The sequence below is a fragment of the Pseudoliparis swirei genome, chromosome 8 (genome assembly GCF_029220125.1).
Source record: "Pseudoliparis swirei isolate HS2019 ecotype Mariana Trench chromosome 8, NWPU_hadal_v1, whole genome shotgun sequence".
Classification (NCBI taxonomy): domain Eukaryota; kingdom Metazoa; phylum Chordata; class Actinopteri; order Perciformes; family Liparidae; genus Pseudoliparis; species Pseudoliparis swirei.
In genome coordinates this window covers 8,617,849-8,643,796 of record NC_079395.1, presented here as the reverse complement: position 1 = coordinate 8,643,796, position 25,948 = coordinate 8,617,849, and the positions used below count along the sequence as shown (strand labels likewise).

Here is a 25,948-nt window from a genome sequence, read left to right as displayed (position 1 = left end):
ATTCATGCAGCATCTCGTGAAACCTAATATCTACAGATGGTGCATCAGTGTGCCGCCCATGTGCACCCTGTGGGGAGTTTACCGCTCGCCCTTGACTTGACATTGAATCCCAACAGATGATTCTCGCAAGTCAAGTTTATTGTATTTCAACAACAAAAGGACCATTTGTGTATCACCCCGTTTTACCACAGGTCTGAAGTATTTTAAACGTGAAGGTTGTTTGTGAAGATGCATGTGATTGGGAAGTGCTGAGCGCACAACAAATGAGGACAATTAGGTGTTTCTCTGCCCATTGCATCCTGGAATAAGCCGAGCGACTGTGAGCCTGAAACAGAATGGGTTGGTACAAAAATACATCGTGCATGAATTAAAACAAAGGCTTTTCATGGCCATATCATCTGTTACAGTTTGAGAAGTTGGACAGTATCCCAGGGCTGGGAGTGATGATGGAGCAGGCGGAGGGGGAGTCAGATCGAGACGACCGACCCCTATGTTTACCACAAACTCCCGTGAACGTCCCCGACCCCATCCTCCCTCTGGCCTCACCTGACCCACACCTGCAGCATCAAAGACAGGTACTCACAATTACCACTCCTCCACTGGTTTTTTGATTCATTTTTATCAAGTCAAAATTATGAAGAGTTTTTTGAAGATATAACCTAAAGGGAACATTGCATTATTTAACAATAGTACAGTTTTCAGTTGATCAGCCGTGTAGTGATGTAGAAGTTTTCAAACTGCTGAGGCTGTGGTGAAGATTAAATACAGCAGAGATAACAGGCTCCATAGCATTTTTAAATGGCTTTTCAACAGCTTAAAATCAGCTCTTTATTTACCTTTTGCTGCTCTGTCAAACACATTTTGTTTCATCATGCTTTTATAACGACATATTATTGTTTTATATAGTCGTGTTGTATGAATTATAACCATACAGGTAAAGCATGTGCATTCTTCCATGCCAGAGTGCTTCATAACTTAATGTTCATGTTAGAGGATTTCATGTAACCCCTCCATGCTACACACAGAAATATTAATACGAACGATATTAAAGAAGAGAAAGTCAAATGCAAGTAATTGTAGCTAGGGAGAATCCTATACTGTATTTACAAAAAGATATTACACAGTTAAATATACACTACCGTTCAAAAGTTTGGGGTCATCCAGACAATTTTGTGTCTTCCATGAAAACTCACTTTTATTTATCAAATGAATTGAAAATTGAATAGAAAATATAGTCAAGACATTGACAAGGTTAAAAATAATGATTAATATTTGAAGTATTAATTTTGTTCTTCAAACTTCAAGCTCAAAGGAAGGCCAGTTGTATAGCTTATATCACCAGCATAACTGTTTTCAGCTGTGCTAACATAATTGCACAAGGGTTTTCTAATCAGATATTAGTCTTCTAAGGCGATTAGCAAACACAATGTACCATTAGAACACTGGAGTGATAGTTGATGGAAATGGGCCTCTATACACCTATAGAGATATTTCATTAGAAACCAGACGTTTCCACCTAGAATAGTCATTTACCACATTAACAATGTATAGAGTGTATTTTTAATTAATGTTATCTTTATTGAAAAAACAGTGCTTTTCTTTGAAAAATAAAGACATTTCTAAGTGACCCCAAACTTTTGAACGGTAGTGTATATAGTGCACAATATAACTGTAAATGACTATAGTTTACATGTTGTAATTCCTAGTCATTCACAAGTGTCTTCATCATTTCAAATGTTGATTGTACACACATTTTTGTATTTCTAGACTATTTTCTCAAGTAAATTGGTGCTGAGCTTTTCCATTTCCCTCGTTCATTGTCGTTGTTTGGCAGCTGCTTATTAGAGCAGTTTGGCATGGTATGCAGATGAGAAATGTGGCCTAGTTACCTAAGTTAGAGGCAGTCATTATTTTTGAGAGCATACAAAAATGAACCCTCATCAGTTACACGCAATGGAGACAAAAGGAGCTTCTGTTCTTCAGGCTGCCGGAGGTTTTTCCTTGTCATGTTGTGTTTTGGTTCAGTAGGTCCAGCGACTACTTTGTCCAGCAGAGAAAGCTCATAATTGTTTGTGGGTGAATGCATTATTAAGATAGCCTAAGTATTCTACTGTGTTTTGATTTTTCCACATCAGAAAAATGTGTTTTCACATGAATTGACACTTGCTTTACTTTTTCTTCAGTTTTAATAAGCGTGCCCTGTAGACCATAATAAGCTTCATGCACGAGAGCAGAAAAGGGGACTTGCTAGAGTAAGCATTTGCACACACGGTGAGATAATAGTATCTTCAGCCAGAGAGAGGTCATTGAAGACTTGGACAGATTCATCCTCTCTAGTGCTGCCAATGTTTATACTGTTGAAGTGCTAAATTAAGTATGTGTTAATACTGTAGATGAGAAGTGTTGTGAATTTTAATGTCATTTAATGTAAAAAACGATGTGTTACTCCAAATGTTTAAGTGAGGACCTCACTGAACATAATAGTTCTCAAATTAGCTTGAAGTACTTCGAACAACCCTCTCAATTGGCAACATTCAATTTAGCGAGGATTTGTTATGTAGCCGGCCAGCACACTGTCGGTGCTGTCGCCTCACTGCAAACACATGCTGGGGGTCCTCCTCGTAGTCTGGTTCCCTCCCACATCAGAAGACATGCATATGAATTATTCATAAATACCATGTCACTGCATCTTGAGAGCTGACAGCTGCTCCATAACAGGTGCAGAGGGTGAAAATCCCCATGGAGAAAAACTAAACAATTTGACTATAGTATCTTCTGATGGCATTGGGGTATTGTTTGTATATTTTAAAAAAAGACTGTTGCAGTAGAGCTCGGCTTGTATGGTTAGACAGAATGTCTTTAAATGTAGGGTATCCAGATGATCTCTTGGCTGTTAGTGGCAATGATTAGCTATTTTTGATGATTGTGCAAATGATTTAAAAAGAAGGAAATGTATTGGACACATTTCTTAGACTTCAAGGATACACATAACTGCATTTTGGTTAGAAACGCTGAATGTAAACATAACTGTGATTATTTAGAAGAAAATTCCCCACTGTTGACTTAAAATAAAAAAAATTGCCCGCATGGTAGCGAGCTACCAAGCTGCACTACTGGTATCAAACTGCTAGCTGGGAGACCTGTTAGATATAAATCCTTTTAAAAATCAAACTTCTATCTTTTTAGATTAAAAAAAAAGAAAGTTGAATAAATGTTCAGATGCATCGTATGATGCATATTTAGAGACACAGAAGTAGAACAAGAAGAACAAGTAAGGTTGTCTGACCTCGTGGAAAGTTGCCCATGTGAGTTCCCCTTTTTGATCCTGGTAATCCAGGACTGACATGAACTGGCCTTTTAACACCTGAGCTCATACCGTGTTCACGGTGATGTTTTACTCACAGACTCCTTCGTGCTTTTCTCACGTCCTCAAACCCCCTGCATTGAAATTAGACGAGAATAAATACTCGGTCTTTCGACAAGCTTTTTGTTGCAGCTTTAAATACTGCATTTAATGTAATTTCAAGTCAGGGTTTTTGAGCGTAAGATTGTATGTAGACTCGGTGTGTACAGGTTGTTGGGGCTTTAATGATCGAAAGGACAAGGAAACGAGAAGGAGGGGAGCAGGAGACGGATGGGAAACCGGATGGAGAAGTTCAAGTGAAATTGATTTGAAAAGCACTCACAGAGCAGGTTTGTCCCAAAGTGCTTTAGAGAGAAACAGAAGACTAGCCCATCAAGACGAGGACAGAACTTGCCATGTTCATGTGTGCCCGAGTGTGTTGCATTAACCTTTCCCGAATGATTGTTTTGTCTGAATCCTCGTTGTGCAGTTTGGGGAGAACCGGCAAGTGCTGCAGGCCCTGCGGACGCTGCTGGAGGAGTTTCATACGGAGCTGCAGGAGGAGGAGGCGCGGCGATGCCAACTGCAGCAGTCCTACGCAAATGACAAAGCCTCCTGGGAGGTCAAGTGGGCAGAGATGAAGTGCCAGCTCGCCCAGGTACAGATGGCATCTCAGCGCCCACCTTAAAGAGACAGGACACAATCTGCTGTAGGAAACTAGCGGTGCATTCAAGAAGCAGCATGGTGACAGTAAACATGTTGCCTTCTCCATGGGTGGAATCACACTCAGGGCAAAACAGGAACAAGTAAACAAAATAAAAGAAATATTTGTATTTTTTTTAACTTCCCCTCAAGGGTAATCCCTGTCATATCGAGAGTGTAGCAATGGAACGTGTGCGTGCCTTAATCCATTCCCCAAATCACAAACAAATGGACAGAATACAATTTATAATCACCCTTCAGCAATTATATTTAAACAGGAAGGACAGCTTCCAATAAGATGATAATATGATGAATGGCCTTGTGAATATATGCTTGGCACTAATGAAAATGTCACAGTGCAAACCGCTGCGTTCAGCATTGTTCCAGAGCTTCTACGTGAACTCCAAACGGCTGAAAGCACTCTTGTGTTGCTAATGGGAGTTTAAATACTTTGTAGATTAGGATCAGAGTTTATTCAACTAAACAAGATGAGAGCACACGGCGGGCTGATATCATTTATTTTGTGTGGAGTATTTAGGTCAATAACAAACATTTTTTTACAGTAAGGCCAAGGTGCTCCAAGAGAGGTTCAAAAGCTTCACTCTGGCGTGTCGTGGGTAGACGGTTCTGATGCTCGGTGCTCAAACGTCCTTAAAGTTCATGGACAATGTTTAGCTGACAGTGTTTCGTTAACATATTTAATGTTGTGGCCACATCAACAACTCTTGGAAGTTATCGCTCGATACTTGTTTTTTTTATTTGGTGGCGACTATTGCGAGGTAAAAAGATGAATAACCCTGTTCACATGACAGAGAATGATCCTGTTTGCAGATAAATGAGCCAAAAACACTACGGGGAAACCAACGTGTGAAATATTCAAATGCTACACCAACATGTAGTGGCTTTAGATGTTGAGGTATAGACTATTTCTACTTTTATTTGTTGTGGTCAGAAATCAACCTCGTTTTATTGGCATTGGGCATCAAGACGAGACAACATTGATGGAAGGTAACAAAGTACATTTACTCAAGTACCGTACTTAAAGAAAAAGTGCACCCAAAAATCTAATTAAATGAGTACCGTGCTCACCTCAGCCGGCTCTCTATGGAATAGCCTTAAGAGCGGCGCTGTCATTCAATATGAATGAAGCTTTAAATAATGTCCAATCAACTTAATACATAGTGGAAAAAACAAAGTGATCAATTTAAGGACATTGAATATGTTATTTCTTGGCCACATATATCGGAAGATAAAACCGACAGCGGCAGAGTTTTGTCTTTTCCTAACTCTGTCTGATAAAAAGAAAAAGTTAACTGGAGCTTTAGGAATGAATTAAGAAGTAGATTCATTGGAGGGTTATCTTTATAACTCTCCTGCTATTAATCATAAAATATCTTAAATGGTTCGTATCCTTCCACAGAGCAGCAGACACTGAACTAATGTACTAAGTACTTGAACTTAGTTTCCTCTGATAACAACATGCTGAGTTTTTCTCTTGCTCCTCTGTGCTCCGTCCTGGTTAAGACTTCAGACATATGCCCCTAAACTCCTGGTTCTTTATTCAGGATTATTACGCGGCTCAGCAGAGCAGAGCAGAATTTGAAATTACCTTCACCTGCGTCTCTATATGTGGATTCATTTCTGAGCATTAATATCATTCTGGCTCATGTTTCAATTCTCTGGTTTGGTTCTCTGGTGTCAAGCCTTGTAAATGACGGGCTGTATTTATAATGTCTCACATCTTGGCTGTGAGCATTCAGTCAGCAGCACATGTTATCAACCTCCCCCCCCACACTGCAGTGTGTAACCTGACAGTCCTCAGTATACAAAACAAACATTTGAATGGAGTTATGTAAGCGGAGGTGTCATGGCTGCAGACTCTGGTTGGTTCCATCATGTTGAGGGAGCCTGTCTGAAGATTACAAAGCTCTGCTGCAGCTTCACTACTCCGCAGCGTTGAAGAGTTCTGCAGTTCCTCTGAATCCTCGGTTTATGTCCTTCCACCAGCGAGTGGTTTACAGCCCTCAGTTTGTCTCTGTCAGCTACAGAACAACTACTGGTGATTTCACCTCCTATGTGAGTTTGATTGATTTAGTGGTGCACTGGTAGCGGGTCTTGGGATGTCGGCGGGATGTGTTGCGTCTTAAAACCCAGAAATGTATTGGCGTTTTTGCATTTCCGGTTCACTCGTCCTGAATTTCACAGGTTTTTGTTAATGAGCTTTTGGTCTGATGCACAGCATTTCCATTGATTCTCTTAATATTTAGTTCAGCTGTTTGAGTCAATAAACAGCCCAAGTTAACCATTTCATGAATTGTGTTTGGTGTCATGAGAAAGATACACAGGATACAAAGTAACTTGTATTCTGTCATTTCTTTAATCGGCTTTGATTCAACTCTCTGCTTTGAAATAACATTCATCTGCAAAATGTAGTTTACTGTCGTCTTTTGTTCTTCTTTTTGAAAATGTTCGTGCCTTCAAACCAGAGCAGAGGTTCTTCTGAAGGATGTGTTTCTCGCTTTCCTCCAGCTTTATGCAAGGCGATTATCCTGTTGCTACTTCAGAATAGTCAAGGCTAGATATCTAATAAAAACTCACGATTCCTGAATAATTGATGCCCCGTGTAGATTTTTTTTTCTTTGTTTATATGCGCAGCAAAAGAATGACTTAATAATGACTAATCAAGCCAACATCCCTGTGTCTTTGCTTGTTGACCAGCTGGAGGAGGAGACACAAGGCCAGGTCCGAGGCGAAGCTCAGGGAGGTGAAGGGGAACCGACCGGAGACCCCGAGTGGGGCTTGAAGCTGGAGCGCGAGGAGCACCGGCGTCTGCTGGCCGACAGCCACAACACCTCCCTGGACCTCGGCTGGAAGCTGCAGCACGGAGAGAAGAGGTGGAGCCGCGAGAGGGGAGACCTGCTGGAGCGCTTCGACCGGGAGCGGCAGGAGTGGGACGGCAGCATGAGGGAGATCCAACGCAAGATGGAGAGGGTGAGAGATGGGAGGAGCTGGAAAGAGATGGAGGAAAGAAGAGCTGGAATAGAAAAGAAGTAGAACGGGGGGAGAAAGAGAAGCAGAGAACTAATGATAAGATATTTGAAGAGTTAATCAGTATGAAAATTAATCTTTTAGAAGCCGTTCTGGAGCCTTCGATTGTATCACATGGTCTTCCTCAGCAGATACAGTTTGTCCAGTTGTCATGGAGTTTTAAATGTTCAAATCTTTATTTATCTCTGAGCACTTTCAAGGACTGATCTAAAGAACATATTTATTTCTTAACTCCAGCTTTATGCAAGGCGATTATCTCTCTGTAGTTAAAATAGCCATGGCGAGACCTAATTAATACTCAGCATTACTGAATAATTGATGCCCTGTGTTGATTTTATTAGTCTGTCATCGCTTGTGCGTCATGTACAGTACAGGCAATGGGAACATGAGCTGGTAGTATATGAGTGTGTGAGTATTAACATAGTTTTTTATTTTTTTTATCCTTTTATACAACATACAAGTATTTGTGAAATTCTTATGTGCAAACAATAAAACACCACAGCCAGAGCAAAAAAAAAAAGAATAAGAATGAGAATAAACTATACATAACAAAAAAAAGAAGAAAGAATTAACAATATATATATAATACAAGTAAATAGAATACATAAAACAAATAATATATATATATAAATATATATAAAATAAAATATTTGAGACAATATATATATATATATAAAGCAGGGACTCGAGTAATAACACACTCTGAAAACTGAGGGGGAAAAACTGCTGATGCACCGTTGAATATAGAGACCCAGAGCAGGAAATAGAAATGCATATTCTGCAATCTATAGAGCACAGGTCCCCAACTCAACTGTCCTCGAACCTCAAGCCTGAAGCAGGGAACTAAAGCCTGAATGCTGCAGGAGGATTACTCTGAGGCTCACATGTGATCATATTTAAGGAAAGCAAGGTTAATACGTCAAGAAAAACTCCCAATGCATAAATTCAGCATTTTGTAAATGTAAAGTAATATCGATATCAGGGACCAGAGTCCATTGACAGAAAACTGACGTTTTACAGCAGAACATATGTAAACACTTTGGATGTCAGTATATTCGCTGACTGTTCACCTGATATCTGTATTGTGTCATTCTTTGTGCAGCTGCAGAGAGAGCTGAACACCCGCGACATCACAGACGGGGGCTCGGACCACGGAGCCGTGTTCTTCCCTCAGGCCCCCCGGTCGCCGCGCTCACCCTGTATGGCCACGCCCATCCCTGCTGCCCCTCCCATGCGCTCCCACTCTGACTCTGAGGTCATGCTGGAGGAGCAGGGGGCTGCCAAGTGGCTGAAAGGCCCGACGGAGAACCTGTTCCTGGAGGCGCTGTCTCTGGACCCCCTCAGCGAGCGCAAGATCCCTTCCCCCTCCGGCCTGGAGCGTGAGAAGAGGTTCCCCTGCATGAAGGAGGTAACACACAGCAGTGTAGCGCTGTAACACATGAAACACAAGTCATTATGTAAATAACCAAATGGAATTATTTCTCTAATTTGTGACATTTTAAAGATTAAATTATTACTTTATTGGTCCAGAACAGGCAAGACTATTTCATTCGGAGCCACAGTTCAAGCCACTCACTGACGTGATTATGGTGCTAAAATGTTGCCAAAACACAATTAAATTAGTTTTAATTATGTTTTTATTCATTGTTTTGTTTTCCTGGCATTTGGGCCTATAAATCATCCTACACTGAACACTTGTCCACATGATTTAACTATTGTCTCTGTTGTGATTCAGGCCCTGAATGAGTTTTTGGAGAAAGAAGTAGATCCTGCGAGCCCAGACGACGAGATGGGCGGAGGGAGTCTGCTCAGGTACCTCACGAAAGTCAAACTAAGTCAAAGAGTGTTCTCATGGGTAAACTATTCCATCAAATGTATTCTGCTTCATTTAAATAGATAAAGTACCAATAACGATTATTCAGCCTCCTGCAGCATTACCGTTGCTCATACACACACATCAACCCCGGAGAGATCGGCTATTGATTCTATTAACTATTACTTGAAGTAAGAGTGAGTTTCCCCCTGGTGAAAGCTCTGTGAAAGTTTCTGTTATGGCGACGTAGAAATAAAGCTCATAGGGCTGTTAAATAATTCAGTCAGGTTTTAAAACATTTAAAAGCTTTAAGTTGCTTTAAAAAAAACCATAAACACATATTAGGGATTGGCTGTCAACAGCGGGAATATAAAGGATATGAAATCGTAATAGGGTTGTGATGTTTGGTTTCATTGTTAATGAACTGTGTGTGTGTGTGTGTGTGTGTGTGTGTGTGTGTGTGTGTGTGTTTGTGTGCCTGTCTGTCCATCCAGAGCCAAGTCTGTGTGCTCCATGAGCGACTTCCAGCGGTTAATGGACAGCTCGCCGTTCCTCCCCGACAAGACTCCCCACTGTGATCTGGACCAAGACGACTTCACCCCGCCTCTGTCCCCGGACGACCTCAAGTACATTGAGGAGTTCAACAATAAGGGCTGGGACTTTCCAGCACCCACCTCTGGCCCGGATCCTGCCCTGGAAGTGTGGACAGACAAACCCCCCGAGGCCCGGGGAGGGGAGCTCGTTCTTGAACCATTCCAGCCGGCCTCCTGGTTCCTCACCACCAGCGCCACCCTGACCACCAGCACCCTGAGCAGCCCCGAGCACTGCCACAAGTCGCCGCTGAGGGGCAACGGAGCGGGGGCTGCAGGGATGGGAGTGGAGCACTACGAGGTCCACATGCTCAAAAGCCCCACCAGAACTGGGGCAGCTGAGTGCCCAACTGCCCAAGACCCAGACCTCCTGTACGCCAAAGTGACCAAAGCCAGGGACGGAGGAGAGGCCGGCGTGGGAGCCAGCGGGTCAGATGAGGTGTTCAGCAGTGGGAGGTGGGCATGTGGGCTCCTGGACGGTGGGGGGTTGAGGACTTCTCCTAGCCAGTCTCCTATCTGCCCCGCTATGGGCTTCACCTCCTCTCTGGAGCTTCAGCTCTCCAGGAACATGAGCGACGACATGAAGGAGGTGGCCATCTCCGTGAGGAACGCCATCCGTTCACCGCCAGGGCCCGTCGTGAGGGACACCTCCTGCCAGACCAACGGACTCACCACCCGAAGCACTCAGACCATCAGCGTGGGTCTCCAAACGGACCTGTTGAGGAACCTGACCAGCAGCCCCCACCGCTGCCTCACCCCAAAAAGTGGCGGGACGCCTATTTCTTCCCCGTCACGCACCCTGAGGAAGGTTCAGTACTCCCCCGCCGTACAGAGTAAGTTCGAGCGACCCTGCTGCTCGCCAAAGTACGGCTCGCCCAAGCTTCAGCGCAAACTGTCCACATCCAACAAGGCCGAGCTCCCCAACACCAACCGGGCTCCCACCCCCACCACCCCGCAGAAGGGCAACAACGAGTCGGCGTGGGCCCGCTCCACCACCACCCGCGACAGCCCCGTCCATACCACCATCAACGATGGCCTCTCCAGCCTCTTCAGCATCATCGACCACAACCCCGTGGCCTACGACATGCAGAAGTTCAACAAGTCCCCCAGTCACTCTCGCGCCACCCCTCCCTCCACCACCGAGCCCAGCCCCGCCCACGGGGCTCTCGCCATGGACCCCAGGAGCGAGTGCTTACGGACAGCTCGCGGGCGCTCGCCCAGCCCCGTGCAGCTGATAGTGGAGACTCAGGGGGACAAAAACGCAGAAGTGGCGAGCATAAGGCTGGACCTGTCGGCCCCGCCGGGCTACACGCTGGCTGAAAACACCGCTCGCATCCTTAACAAGAAGCTGCAGGAGCAGAGCTGCACAGAGGAGCGGCGGCCGCAGGCCGGAGGGCAGAGCGGCCGCGGCAGAGACGACAGCCGGCAGGCCGACGCCGACAGAGGACAGTCGGGATGTATGGAGGTAAATATGCAGACGCACTGGATTCAGGGCTTCATCATTCATTTGATCTGGGGCCCATGTTGTATGACTTTGTCTTGGTTTTCCCCTGTAAGACAAACCTTTAGGCCTGTGTGATTAATCAGAGAAAAAGCTTAACAACTACGTTATAACATCACTAAAATGTTGCTTTTTTCTCAGATGGAAAGCACTGACTGATGCAATGGTAATGTCAAAATATTTGACCCTCTTCAAACATACTGAACTTTTCTTCATGGCTGTATGTAGACACTCTTTAAAGTTTCTTCTTATCTTGCACTTGTCTTGTATTTCTATGCTTTAACTTTCACCGACCGAACTGTGATTCAAGTGTTGAATAACTGGGGATGTGAAATGCATGATCTCACAGTAATGATCTGAGTAACAACTTACAGACTTCATCATTATTAAATGTTCAATCAGCATTTTAAGGGGCTCTAGTTTTTTAAGCAATTTGATTTCCCCGATCCCAAAATACACCCAGAACAAGTGCGCTGACAAGTCGGTCGGCCATTATCACCACCCATTCAGCTGACCTGTGGAGAAGAAATTGAATAAGAGACAAAAAAAACATCTTTCTGGTCATGTTTAAATGTGAAACATAAATCAAAATGCTTTCAGTTTACTGTATTTACCAGCACGCCACAAAAGACAGATTTAAAAGTAGGTCATGCTGTAATAAAGCTGTACGTTACAACAATATATAGCCAGAGACGTGCTGTATATTTAAAACTATAGCGTGAACAGTGAGCAACACAATCCCACATGTGCTGATTAATATGTCCACGAACATGAAGGAATCCCCAGCTGCTGCTCACTGAGCTGCAGAACAGACGAGACTAAGATTAGAGTCTGACATGTGATGTTATGGCTGATAGTGGAGTGTGTGTGTGTGTGTGTGTGTGTTCTGCAGTCACTCACTACGTGAGGCCTTCTGTGAATGGAGACGGTAGGGGGGAATCCCTTTCAAACCATTAGAAATATGAATCAAAAGAACGATAACCAAAATCCATATGTATTTCCTGCAGTACGTTTAAAGTCTGTTTTTTGCGAATCCAGTATATAAATATTAAATCAATGTCCCAAAGTCATCACATTGTTCGCTGTGTTCGACTAAATGTAACAACAATATACAGAAAAACAATATAAAACAGAGAAATGAAACAGCATAATCTTACATTTGACTTCCATATTGCTTAAATATATGACGAATGATTATCTTCGAAAATATTTCTGATCGATTGATAAACGACTCAAATATGGTGCAATCCAGAGGATGACGCTTTCCTCTATCTAACTCTATCACCTTTATCGCAGTGTGTGTGTGTGTGTGTGTGTGTGTGTAGTCACATCATCCAACCCTAGCGTGGTATATTTGTAGCTGTTCAAATTGAATGTTTTTATTTATTTCCAACATTATCTAACCTGTGTATCTACATCGAGGTCAGTGACCCAGGTGTTGTGGGTTTCTCCTGGTCTCAAGCTAATGGGTGTGTGTTTACTTAGCGTCCGAGTCACCTCGTGTCTTCTGGGAAACCTCTCTGCCTTTGTATGCCAGACTTGTCAGACTTCCTCTTTACCCAATTTTACCAATTAACATTTCCCGCTCTATCTTCCTCCCCCCCCCCCCCCCTCTTTCCTCCCCTCTGGGCTTTATCTCTCCCTTCCCCTCTTCCCTGGCCGCTGTGCTCTGATCCAGAACCACACTGTCATACTAACAACTCCTTGGGGACTCTAACTCTGCTTGTCTCCGTGATGTAAGTTCGTCTTCCTCCTCCTCTTCCTCCACAAACCTTTTTGCGGTGGGTTCACCAGCCACACGGACCTCTCCCCTCACGCCCTGCAGACCCCTCCTCCTCCTCCTCCTCCTCCTCCGCCCCCTCCTCATTAATGCATGCTTCACAGGACGGCAGAGTGACAGTGTGTGAAGCCATCGGAGTGGTGTCAAAAGTTGTGCGACGGCCATACATCTGTGACTTTGTGTTGATGGACGCATGATCCGTTTCTTTGTTATAGACCATCTGTTTTTTAAAGGACCATAATGGTGTTGTTTTGCATGTTTTAGGCCATTAACCACATAAATCGCTGGTGTCATACCATTCATGTTGAGATTATTCGATCGAATTACTTTTTCAGCCAGAACGGTATGAAAATCCACTTGAGCGTGAGAATGTTCATCAATTACAGCGAACATTTAGTATGCTGGATACGTATTTGAGAGGTCCATCGCAGCTGAGAGCAGCTACTGATTACAGCTTCATGTTGAGGGGTAGATATAAGTCATTTATTAATTCACTTGTCACTGCTCACCATACAGGAGATGCTAGTGTTGAAAAGATAGCTAACTTTGAAATCAGCCCGCATGTGTAAACTGAGATTGCTGCTGGGTAAACTACGCTATGATGCCGACATTACCAAGGATAGTTTTGAGTGCCCATACTTTATGTTTGTCTTCACAATGAACTGTTGAAGCTAAATCCTGGTGAGCACGTTTTAGCTGTAAGATTTGTAGATGTCTTCCCAGTAGACCTTTTTTAGAAGCAAGTGGTGCATCTCTAATTGTTCAGAACATTTCCTGCTCTCTGCACAGCTTTAGCGCGTGATGATGCCTCGTCATCCCCATGTTCCCAGGGTCCTCGTTGTAAGATACTGAGGACACTGAGCATAAGACCCTGGGAAATGTCTCATTAATAAGTCAACAGGACGGAGTACGCATCTGAAGTAGTTCCTCACGGTTCAACAAGTTGATTGTCATACCATCCGGAGAAGAAATGGAGGAAAGTTTGGCGGTAATGTGAACGATTTGACATTAACGGGATGGATCCCAACAAGACTGCCTTTATGGTCCTTTAAAGCAAACCCAGTCCTTGTGATTCAAAGAGTCTTCAGAGTGTGTCTCATGCTGGTCAGAACACCTGAACCAGTCGACGGGACACAACGAGTCGACTCTGTTGGAGGTTTCACACGTTCCTCCGTGCAGGTTGTTTTGGGGGGCCCTGCGTATCACAACATCTGGATGATTCTAACACTGTGTTTCTACCAGGTGCTCCTCTTGTCAGCCACATGTGCCACTTGATGGACTGTGACTTTTTCTTGTGATGTTTTACTATTTTCACCCTTTTTGTCCACACAGTGTTTTCTTTCTTCTTCCAGTTCCCCCATTTCCTCTCGCACTAACAAGTCCTCGAAGGATTAACCGAAGACGACTGCTTCTAACACTCATCACCTTCTGTACTCCGTCACCTGTTGGGGTTTTGTGTAATGCCCGGTGGCTATTAACTGTTTTCTCTGGTCCATTGTGCATGCTTGAAGGGAAGATCCACCATCAGATACTCGGACACTGTGAAACATGTGATCAGCCTGGCGGTGTGTTTCTAGGAGTGCTGAGCTTCTCTCGCCTGCTCGCAGTTCACTTAGTTGATTTCATACATGATGCAAAATACTTTTTACAAATAAAGAAGGAAAAATAAAGAAAATGCATTTTAATATGGTAGTTTGCTGGAGAAAAGCGTTCTGGTCTGTTTTGATAACTCTCCTCCATGATGAGTTCAAGTGTTTGGAAAAAGCTTTGAGCGTTCAGTCGGTTGATTAAAAGCATTTGTTTGAGCCAAAATAAATATAAAAACATGGATATTTTCACAAGGTTAATATGTATTTGTTAATATTTGGTGTTCGAAATGCTGCAGCAAAGGTAAACACACATCCTTTACATAGATACATCTCATAGTAACCACATTCATAAAAAACAGGCTTTAACAGACGACACTATTTAATTTAATAGTTAATTTACTTGTGTATTAGCCAGAAGTATTAAATAACTCATTGATTATTATCAAGATGTAATATATTCATTGATACAAATATTAGCTTACAGTGGAGTATATGAGTGTTCATATTGTAATGGGTTTGGGTTTTCATTATTTTTATGGACTTACAAGCCATGAAATTTCTCATAACAAATAATTAGTGCTTTAGGTGCGATGCAACTTAATCGATTTCTTACTTGGGCCAAAAACAATGTTATATCCGGAGTTGACCCTGATGATTTAAGAACAACTGAATAGATCACAGATGCGATCACATCGGTTTCAACAGTGTCCAAGTGTTTTCGGGTGGATTTCTCCTTTAAGGTTGAAGCATCGACTGAGAAGTCAGAGTGGATGTGAAGCTGTTCTCGTTCCCGTCTTCAGCAGCCTCTCCTGTCTCTGACTTCCTGTTCACATTACTGCTGCATGGTCTGTGGTGTCATGTGATCTGATGTATTAGCCTCTCACTACTTCTCTGTATTTCCGGTTTGTGTACTCAATCCATCCGTTATATACAAAACCTAATTATTTATTGATGGAGATGTCGGCCATCCGTCTCTGTGGCTTGTTTTCCCGCCAGTTCATCAGATCTGCAGCCCTTGTAGCGCGTCACTCACTGGCGAGTCTTTTCATTCATCTGATTGATTTCTTTTCTTCAGTTCATCCCCTCATGCGGCCACCGCGGCCTCGCCGCCGTGTATTTTTAGCGGAACTAGATTGTTCCTCTGTGAACTCGATGTCTCCCATCCTTCAGCCAAAATCTAATGCCAGGAGATGAGATATTTATAAATCAGGCCAATGGTGCGATGTCCCGGTTGTGATCGTTCAACCAATCACACTCTGACATCATGCTGACGAGGGGGGTGAAGACTCGGACACTTTTCTCTCTTCGTATCGCCCCCTCGTTACTCACCTTTACTGTTTTCATCTGGGGGACAGATGCATTAAAATGTAATCTACTCACCGTTAATCTGTGTGCATGGCTGAGCAGAAATATACATACACTGTCCTGAACCAGATTTATATTCCCCTGTGTTCGCAATTATCTGCCATGTCGACACAAATGGATGCAAACACACTCCATCCGTGTCTGGACATAACCAAGGACAGTCTGGTTGTGTGCCTGCAGTTTGTGGTTGTTTTCTATTTGATCTTATTTTGAAGGAGGCTGCTTCCTCCTCATTTCAATCATGACAGATGCAACAAGGTCCCATGTTAAACAATATAACGTTATATCCAGGAAAATGTGGGTCCAGTTACTTTGAACAAGGGACTCTGCTGGTTCGGGGCTTTCCTGTTTATTTGTTAAACATTATTAAGCTCTAATTCTCTGAAAAGTGTCCCAGTGGTACTGTAATAAGAAATCAAATTAAATATAAAACCATTATCTGGGTATATCGAATTGTTTTGTTTTTTCTTCAGTTACATCCACAGATGTTGCTTTACTCATTATCCATTCATCTTTTTAAAGCCGTCTTTAATATGTTGTACCTCATTTAATTCAGGATGAGGTGGATATATTTGGTGGAAAGAAGTTGGGCTTGATAATTCAATATGTTAATTAAGCTTTTTATTTTATTTAATCGTATCATGATGAAATCATAAATCAAGATATTTTGACACAGAATTCTGTCATCTGAATAATTAAAAAAAGGAGAATCTCAGATACTTTAAATCAATAAGAAATATGCTTATGGGAATACCCGAGTGTAGTTAAATCAAACTATATAAAACATTTTATTGTCAAGCTGTTCCTGAATACATGTTGCGATATAATCAGTGAAATTAGAAATAAACAACGGTTATATTTGCCACCTAGATATTTCTACAACAAGATTTGACAAAAATAATCTCAATTTAAGGTCTACTTCCTGGTTTGTTGTGCCGCTTTATGCTGCAGGATTAGATTTGAACAGTGTACCTAATACACTGGTGCTCTGCTAATGTAAACCTATGGCTCAAGACTGAATTGTAACACACAATCAATAGAAATTTAAAAAAGAAAAAGAATAATAGTTCCTATAAAATGACATTGATTCTTTTTTTTGACCCATTAAGTACTTCTTTGCTTAAAGTAGAAGATTAATCAGTAAAAAATGTTGTTCACATCATTTATAGATCTTCACGCTGCCCACTCTTTCACTTTCTTTCATTTCTGTCTAAATCTGTTCACCTCGTGTTTCCTCCGCCTCCATCCCTCCTCACTGGCAGCTCTTTGTCATTGGCAGGACCTGCCTCGCTCTCCGGTGGCTCCACCCCTGGACTCCTGTTTCCTGAGACCGGCCCGCCCGGCCAACCGCCGCCCCCCCTCACGCTGGGCCTCCCGCTCCCCCTCCTCCTCCCCCAAGTGGAGCCAGGGCACAAAAAGGAGGTTCACCTTCCCGCCGCCGGGACACCTGGAGGGCGAGGAGCCAGCGTGAGGCCCTCCTCTACCTCCTCTCTCCCTCCTCCACTTCAGCCTAAAGGACCCAATACCTCAGAAACCCCTCAAATCTAGAGACTCCCATATGAGGGAGCCTGAAGGGGGGGTCGGGATCCACCCAGTAGCACCAGCTGACCATCGAGGAACCAGAACTTTTTTCGAAGAACCTGGAATGTACTGTAATAACATCCAAAAAAGATTTGAAAACTACATTTCCGTAAGAGGTGCCTGCACACTTGAGTTCCTCATAACACCCCACATGTGTGTGTAAACTGTAGGTCAGCTGTTGCATTTCTATAAAGTTTACATGAATTCATCTGTTTACGTTTTTCTTTTTTCCCCCGTTATACAACAATTCATGTTCAAACTCTTGGTTTTCAATAAGAGCAAACCTTCTGTGTTTTGGTCACCAGCCTTTTGAAGCGTGACTTTTCAGTTTGGTTTCAAGGAGAGCAAACAAACAAACAAAAAAACTACTTCTGCTTCATCGGGTCTGAAGCGGAGACGCATGATGTCATTTCTGATGCTCATGTATTTATTTTCAGGTGGGGATGAGCATGGGGCTCTGTACACGTGTAGAAGACGGTTGACAACAAATGGAACAACTTTATGCATATTTGGAATGCAGTTGTACAAATATCAGTCAAATATTTGCATGCCTTTTGAACACTAGCACTTTAGTGCATGTAGATATGAGCTTTATTAATTTGTGATCACTCGGCTTCGCTGTGGGGGGGGGGAAGAAAAAAATGTCATGACGGGAACTCTCAAGCTGTTGTCTTTGTTGTCACAAGATTTACATTGACGAAAAACAATGAACATTTTTAAGTGAGTTATTGTACCTACCTTTGGATTGTGGGAAAAAAAATGAATGTTTTAAATGAAAAGTCTGTCAAAAAAGTCTAACAATCTATAGTCGTATGTAAATACTCAATGGTAATAAACATGAATGTGTATTTACAAGACATCCTCCTCTCTCTCTGTGTGTGTGTGTGCGTTTGTTTGTTTGTTTTTTGTCTATTTATTGCTATTAACCCCATTCATTACAACTGTACTTGGTTGAATTGTGTTGATAACTCAGCTGTTAAAGAGATTCATCACAGCTTGAAGACGAGCATCAATAAGAGTATCCAAGATGGCGCCGGTCAAACTGCCAAATTTAAGGCTTCAAACCGTACACCACAAACCATCGGTTGACGTCCCGGTTAGTAGCGACACTGTTATGTGCAGCCGATGGTCTGTATCTGTTCTCGTTGTTGATCTATCTCAACATTATGAAGGTTGGATACAGCTCGTGATAGATTATACGCTCTTTCATTAGACCTGAGTTTCTGTTCTTGGCACAGAGTGATCCTGCATCGTGTGTGTGTGTGTGTGGATTACAGTACAGACCACAGGATTACAGTGGGTCAGGAGGGACACACACACACACACACAGTAATGTGAATAAAAAGACTGTCGTCCCAGAAGTCAAATCCTGTTGCATCACGGTTATAAATGTGTCACCTTACTCATGCTCAGCTTTTCACGCAAGATAAAGACCTGTAAAATAAACCTAGACGAGTTTATTTAAACACGTGTGCGTCAATATATATTTAGATTTTATTTGATATTTTTGAAATTATATGACAACATTAATGTATCTCTAATGTAATTCGGTCATCTATAGTTGTATATTTGATCTAGTTTGTGCTTTTCCTACTTGTGATGTATCAAAATGTCTACGGTGAAAAGGTTGAGACAAAGAGAGCGACATGTAATTCTGTTTGAGTTTAAGCATTGAAAAATGTCTCCAAAAAGTCTTTCCAAATGCCCCATATGAACGAAAATGACTTGCGTTGTTTTTGATCTGCAACCTGAGTATTTGTATTCATGTTTAGGTACTTGGTTACGCTTGGGAACAGATCATGGACACGATTGTGTTTCAAAGAGCTCCCATGTCAGATGCTTTGCATGTCGATCATCTGCCTTCAGAAGTCACGTGTTAGAAAAACGTCTTGAAAGCTGGCATTCAAAAAGCTGAACAGCAGCATATCTTTCAAGAAACAGTGTCATAATTCCACAAGTACATTGTGCTTAGCTCCTAACTTAAATGAAAGTAATTTAGGTGAACTAACCCTTTAATAATAAATAAATAAAGTGTCAAACACGTTTATGTTTCAGGTGCAGCCGCCTCTTGAGGTTGACGTAGCTGCCAACTACTTCTTGCTTTATTCTGTACATGTTTAGCTTTTCACATCTTGAGAAGAAAATACGGCACAATAATTAAATCTGTAAATTTAAAATTGGTTGAGAACTTAAAGACTTTATTAACTCCGAGGGAGAGGATGCTGATTGTTGGAGAGCAGGAAAGAGGAAGTGATAAAGAGTCAGAGAGCTGAAGACTCCGCCGGATACCTTTCATTGAGTTATAACCATGAATAATGAATGCGGCCCAGCTGCACTCTGGGAGCTGCTGAGGGCACCGAGCAGGTCAGTGGAGAGAAGAAGACGAAGATGCTCTGCTTTTACTGAGAGGAACCCACCACTGCTGAATAATTTAGCCCTGAAGTCCCTCCGCACACACAGAGCACACTGCTGCTCTCTAAACACTGGACTGATGTTGGCTGCACCAGGAAGGGTGTGACCTCTGTAGTCACGCCAGAATACTGCAGATGTCCCGAAGCAAAGACGGAGCGGGACAAGTTTTAAACCGCTTTCAATTTACTGTGTGACGTATCAGAGTTTCCGCTGCTGTTTATGAACTAAAACCTCTGATGAGGAATCATGTAGCTTTTAGCCTCTCAGTTGTTGAAACAGTCTGCTGGGAGGACCTGACAGTGTTTGTATCTTCAAAATAAATCTTGGGTTTTTGTCATTTGTTGGTTTTCTTTTTTTTAAAGAATTAGGAATAAGGTTGTAATTATTCCATAAAGAAATTGATAAATACTATTGAAAGACCAAAGTGTATGAATTAGTCCCAGTACTTAGCCATAGACTGCAGGGACGTGCGGTCAGGGGAGGGCCTCACCTGACATCATGAGTAAAAAAAGTTAAAAAATAAAAATAAAAATAAATGATAACATCAAATGTATATTAATATTTGTCCACTGATCTTTATGTATGACTAATTTCGAACATTTTATAGTCAAAATTGCTGACTTTGCCTATTTCCTGTTCAAATACAGGATGAAACGAGAGTTGAGGCGACGAGTCGAGCCTCACCTCTGATTGCGCAATCCATCACAAGCTGGGTGGATGCATGCAATTGGCCCGTGCGAGTTGCCGTATCTCTGCATGTCGCCAATATAATGTTTGCAGATATGTTTATTTGCCCTGATTTCCCACAGTCTGGCTAAGGTCCGTTTGTTTTTGTATTTTGCTACGTCAGACTGCCAAAATGGAAGAGGATTATATATCTAAGATTAAAAATTTCTAAAAACTGGACTTTCAGTCAAAATTGGACGTGATTAACACAGGTAGACCAACGCCGGAGCTAAAAGGTTTGCTTCAAACTTGTTCTTACCTTTACGTATCTGTAATATGTACCGTGTGTGTGTGCGCGCGTGTGTGTTGTGTGAAGAATGCTGATGAGACATGAAATAACCAGTAGCCAGTTGAATAAGATACCCTTTTGGGTTTATATATTTGTAAATCTGACACTAAAGGAGTCAGTGCCTCACCAACCATGAACCTCACCGCACGTCACTGATAACTGTATATAAGAAGTGTCAGCGGGATGTCACTCCTCGGTTTGTGGTCTGCAGTTTGAATTTTAACAACAATAAGCAGGGCTGGATTAAAGAGTAAATACAAATAGAATCCCACAACCATCTTCGTTGAACTTATATATTGTTCAATGTTGCAGAATGGAATAAAAATAGGTTTAGGTTTGTGATTTATGGTCAGATTATTGATCACCTCACAGTTGACTACTTGACAAAATCACTTGATCCAATTAACTGATAAGCCGAATAAATGATGCATCAGAGAGGCTGCTGGGTGTTTGTCAGGACTCAGGACATTCATTGATCTTCTGAGAAGAGATGATTATTGTGTCTTTGACACAATCACATCGTCTTATGAAACCGTGTCAGACCTGTGAAACGTGCTGGCAGGTCAGTACATTGTCTTTACTGCTTTAAGTCAGAGAACAACAGCTTGAAATCCCCAAACTTCTGATCCATGAATGCATCCATGAAAGATTTGGTGACAAAAGGGCCCATGTTTTGACGATGAAGAAGGGCAGCGGCGGCTGTCTGGGCGTCTCTGTCAGATTGTTTCGAGCAGTTTCCTCTCGTGTTCCCAAATCTTTGTGTGTTTGACGAAAACCGACGAGACGAGCCTCTCGTTCTCTCTTTTGTCTCGTCCAGTGGAGGTTGCAGCTGAGGGCTCGTCTGTTGAATCTGAACTCTGGGGATCGATGTGCAGCGTTGGAGTCCAGTGGCGGTCAAAAGCATCTGCGGTCACTGCAGAGGGGAACAGACGTGTTTCTTTTATACATTTGTTGGTTCAAGAGCAGCAGAAAGCTCATTTTCTATGTAAAAATTCCCACCTTATTAATTATACTAATCACAGAGTGAAACCGCAGCAGAGGAGAGTGTCCGATCAAGTCATATTAGGACCCTGCATTCCTGACACCAAAATATCTGAGCAAAATACCAAAAGTCTGCCTCTCACAGTAGATTTTTTAAATCACCATCTCCATACAAAGAAGACGTCATTCATAACAGGAGAAGGAGAAAGGAGATGTTTACAGATTAATATTGATACTGTCTCCCATTTAATTGAAGTGAATGGCAGATGAAGTAAATATATGCAATCCCTTCAAGTAATGCTTCACCCACAAAGTGACTATTTGTCTATTAATTACTCTCCCCATGTCCCCTTGAATTCTGGAAGAAAACTGTTTTTCTCGTATGTCATGGTGAACGAAGAATCAAAAACAGAGACAATTCTTGATGAATTGATAACATACATATGTAATTGATACGTACACAGTAAATTATGTTAAAAATTCTTTGTTAAAATATAAGGACTCTTTCAGAGTTATAACAACAATAGCAAAAGTAAATAGCCCCCAGTGTTGGTGTGAATATTCAGAGTTAATGTGTAATGTTTGTGTAAAATATACAGTGTTAAAGTGAATTGACTGTCAGAGTCATTACAACTAGAGCCAGAATAAAAAACCCAGTAATGACAACGTTCACTGTTACTCTGGAAAGCTCCGCCCCCTCCTTCTCCTTTCAAATTGAGTTTCATCACGTGCGTTTTAATTCTAGAAAGAATTTATCTAAATCGCTTTCATATATCAAATGTTGATATTTCAGCAGAAGCAACATATAAGAATTACTCTATACTGAGTTCAACTTACACTCGAGCTGTTTTTGTGTCTTGAAATATTGAATTGCAGATGGCTAATGTGACCGAGTCAAAAGCTGCACAGAAAAATTAAAGTACATTACCACTTAGCCAGTAAAGATACGGTCCCTATCTACAGAGTGTTAAAGAGCCACTGTGGGACAGTAGTTAGCAGGTCGGTCTTCCAATCAGGGGGTTGGTGGTTCAACTAGGGGGGGCCTAGTTGATGGTTCCTTGAGCAAGACACTTAACCCTGAATTGCTCCCTGTAGTTGTGTCTATGGTGTACAGATGTAACATGATTGTAAGTCGCTTTGGATAAAAGCGTCAGCTAAAAGTAAAGTACTTTAACACTCTAAAGATAAGGGACCATGTGTCCACTGGCTGAGTGTTAAAATGTACTCTTTAAGTGTTAAATTTACACTGCCAATTTGACTGTGTAGTTGAATTGTTATTAGTAATTTTTTAAACCGTACTTGAAAATGAACAATAAAATCAAGAGGACATTAATTCTCTCTGAATAGTGAATGGAGCTGTTGAAAGGTATTGGAAAGGAAACCGGTGGTCCAGACAGTTAAATAACAGCATGTACAATCTGATGACAGGAATAAAGACATCGTTAAATCCATTGGACTGCGCTGCCCTCGCTCTCCGTGTGTGCTGCTGACAGAATGAACGTTTCTGAGGCTCCACGCTGTCTCCTTCAGAGCGCTGTCAAAAGTTGGACCCCGGAGGGTACGTGCCTGCAGCTGTGTGCGAAAGCCTCAAACAGACAATGAGCGACACAATGGGCCTGACCGGGCCATTAGCTGAGGAGTCGTCATGCCAACGATACAATCGATGCTAATCGTTGACATGAGATTGACCTCTACCAGGTTACCTACAGGCCCTCCTCTTCAACGTACAGTAGCATTTTAAAATAACAGTGTCCAGTGGGCTTCAACTTCAGTTAGACCATCTGTCTGTCTTTTGAAGAGCAGAAATAAAAAGACGCCATTTATTTGGTGCCTCCTTGATTCCTCTTTTGTTTGTGTAATGTGCCTTGAACGTGCCCAGTCTCCGTCTCTCTCACACACACACACACACACACACAGCAGGGCTTTGCCTCCAGACAGTACGGGATGTAAAGCCGCACAACATCTGAGGCTGTAAGTCGCTGTAAGTCTCTCTCTCTCTCTCTCTCTCTCTCTCTCTCTCTCTCTCTCTCTCTCTCTCTCTCTCTCTCTGAGCATCAGAAACAATAGCGAGGATTTTGGGACGTAATCCTCCAGCAGTTTGAGGTTGAGGAAGGTTGGAGAGGAGTTATAATGCTTCACAATTTTCTGTTTTTCCTTCCAGATTAGTGTAGAATTTTTTTTTAGTTGAAATGTTAAAATGTATTTGCAATGTTCTCTCTTTTCCAAATGCATGGACATTTACAGAATGTGTTCCAACATCTTTTTTTTTGCCAAAATGTTCTTTAAAAAAATCGTTACGAAATAAATGTCACACTTTAAATCGATTGACTTAAATGCATACCCTTAGATTAACCCTGAACACTACATAACCTAAATCCATTCATCATACTAATTATTATTATTAGTGAAATATAGTGAAAATACATATACTCAAAATAGCATAAAACACCTTGATTGTATAGTGTGCTGTTGATTTAAAGTATGCCTCCCCTCCCCTTGCTCAATGCAATGAAAAAATATGGATACTCTAAATATGGCTATAAAATGTGGCAGGCCCTGAATTAAAGAAATAAGATTAAAGATCTAAATAATCATGATGACTTTACCAGATAAAGGGCTAATGTTGCCAAACGGTAATACATTCCAGGATAAGGGTCTTATAACACAACTCTAAATTCCACATCATATCACATCAAATGTGAACGGCACAGATATCTGATAGCCTTTGTTTTACAATCACTTATCAGCCTCAAGTATCAGTTTAACACAGGCAGCAGTTTTTGTGTTTGTAACTGAATTATGGAGATTGAGTTTCAATAACTCTGACTTTAAAGCGTTGATGGCTGGAAGGAGGAAGATGGTCACTGTCGTCCTGACACAGTGACGGTCAGCTGGATATCGACACGCAGCAGCACACTCCAAACAACACACGAAGAAGACGTTATGGCACACAGTGAATAATTGATGCTCTGGCGTCGTAAAGGTCGATCCATCCATCTATGATGGTATAAAATGTTATGCAAATATTGTGGTTGCAAATCTATTTTATTTTTGTGGAAGTTGAAGGTTCAGTTATTTCTCTGATCAGTTTACCAGTTGTGAGAAGCAAAACTGGAGGATTTGAGTATTTGTATCTGAAGATTTTGGGGCATTTCTTCTTCCATTATTTTGAAAACGTTTGAGTTGCGAGGACGAACATATCAACTTTTAGGGTGTATCAGTTGATTTTTGACTCCAATATTAGATTTCTGTATTTTCCTTAATTTAAGGAGATGGCGATCAGTTCCTCTTCCCTTTAGTTTTTAAAGAAGTATGCATGAAGAGTGTTTTGTAAAGATGTTGAATAGATGTTTGAAGGCTTGTTGGTGTCTTTATACAACACGTGCACGTTTGTGCGTCTTTGTTTCCTCAATGTTGTAATTTCCATTGCAGTTTATTTTTTGTTTAAGAATCGAGATTAGGATTGGAGTTTTTCATGTGTGGCAGCCAAAAACTATTAAATGACCACAACGTTGAATCCTCTAAAAAACAGAAACGTTATGCAGGACTGCTTTAAGAAATACAATGTTGTTGATTTTAACGACATAGGAGAAGATCAAGAAATGCAGAATACATATATGTCTGCGAGACCAGGAATCAGCGTCGTCAAGTTATAAAACACCTGCAGACTGCTGCTGTGGTCAAAGGCAGAAGAAAGGTTGGGGGGGAATTAAGAGGTTGCCATGGTAATCCCTCCTCGGCTGCTGGGGGTGATGTAATATTACCCATTGATGTATTTCTAGGCTCCTCTTTCCCAATCCCCTCCACCTAAACAAATATACAGTATATTGCTGCATGCATGTTATGTTTAATGGTGTAGAGGAGACAAATGAGTTAAGAGTAAAATATGAAAGGAGTCCTCTGAGACACTTTCATAACAACATGCCGCGATCTCATCTTTTTTTAAGACCACTGACTGATGCTTTTCAAAAGAATCCAGTGCACTTCAGATAACACAACCCTCTTTTCTCTTCTTCTCTGCATCGCTTTATCTTTGCCAACATCACAGCTCCATACTGCACTCAGAGCCATGTGAGCGCTGTGCGCATCATTAAAAGACAGAAGGCAGGAGAGTATAAAAGGCCTTTTAGAGAAAACCATCAGACAGTAGCTGTAGAGGGCGATTCCTGCCACATGAGGGGGCCAACCAACTGCTGAGATTGAAATGAAACAGACAAAGGCAACAATA

General features: G+C 42.0%; 1 protein-coding gene across 5 annotated transcripts in view; it reads left to right on the top strand.

The window, feature by feature from the left end:
- The window catches only part of LOC130197819 (microtubule cross-linking factor 1), a 52,118-nt gene extending 33,949 nt beyond the window's left edge, over positions 1 to 18,169 (top strand). For 4 of the 5 annotated variants that reach the window (XM_056420737.1, XM_056420736.1, XM_056420735.1 and 1 more), the window contains 7 exons: positions 408 to 575; positions 3,834 to 4,001; positions 6,764 to 7,036; positions 8,196 to 8,501; positions 8,829 to 8,905; positions 9,401 to 10,961; positions 17,011 to 18,169. In XM_056420737.1, coding sequence (XP_056276712.1) covers positions 408 to 575; positions 3,834 to 4,001; positions 6,764 to 7,036; positions 8,196 to 8,501; positions 8,829 to 8,905; positions 9,401 to 10,961; positions 17,011 to 17,202 — 2,745 coding nt within the window. In that variant the 3' untranslated portion in view covers positions 17,203 to 18,169. Of the gene's footprint in view, positions 1 to 407; positions 576 to 3,833; positions 4,002 to 6,763; positions 7,037 to 8,195; positions 8,502 to 8,828; positions 8,906 to 9,400; positions 10,962 to 11,138; positions 11,164 to 17,010 lie in introns of all 5 variants that reach the window. The other variant, XM_056420738.1, reaches the window with a different exon arrangement.
- Positions 18,170 to 25,948: the final 7,779 nt, after the last annotated feature.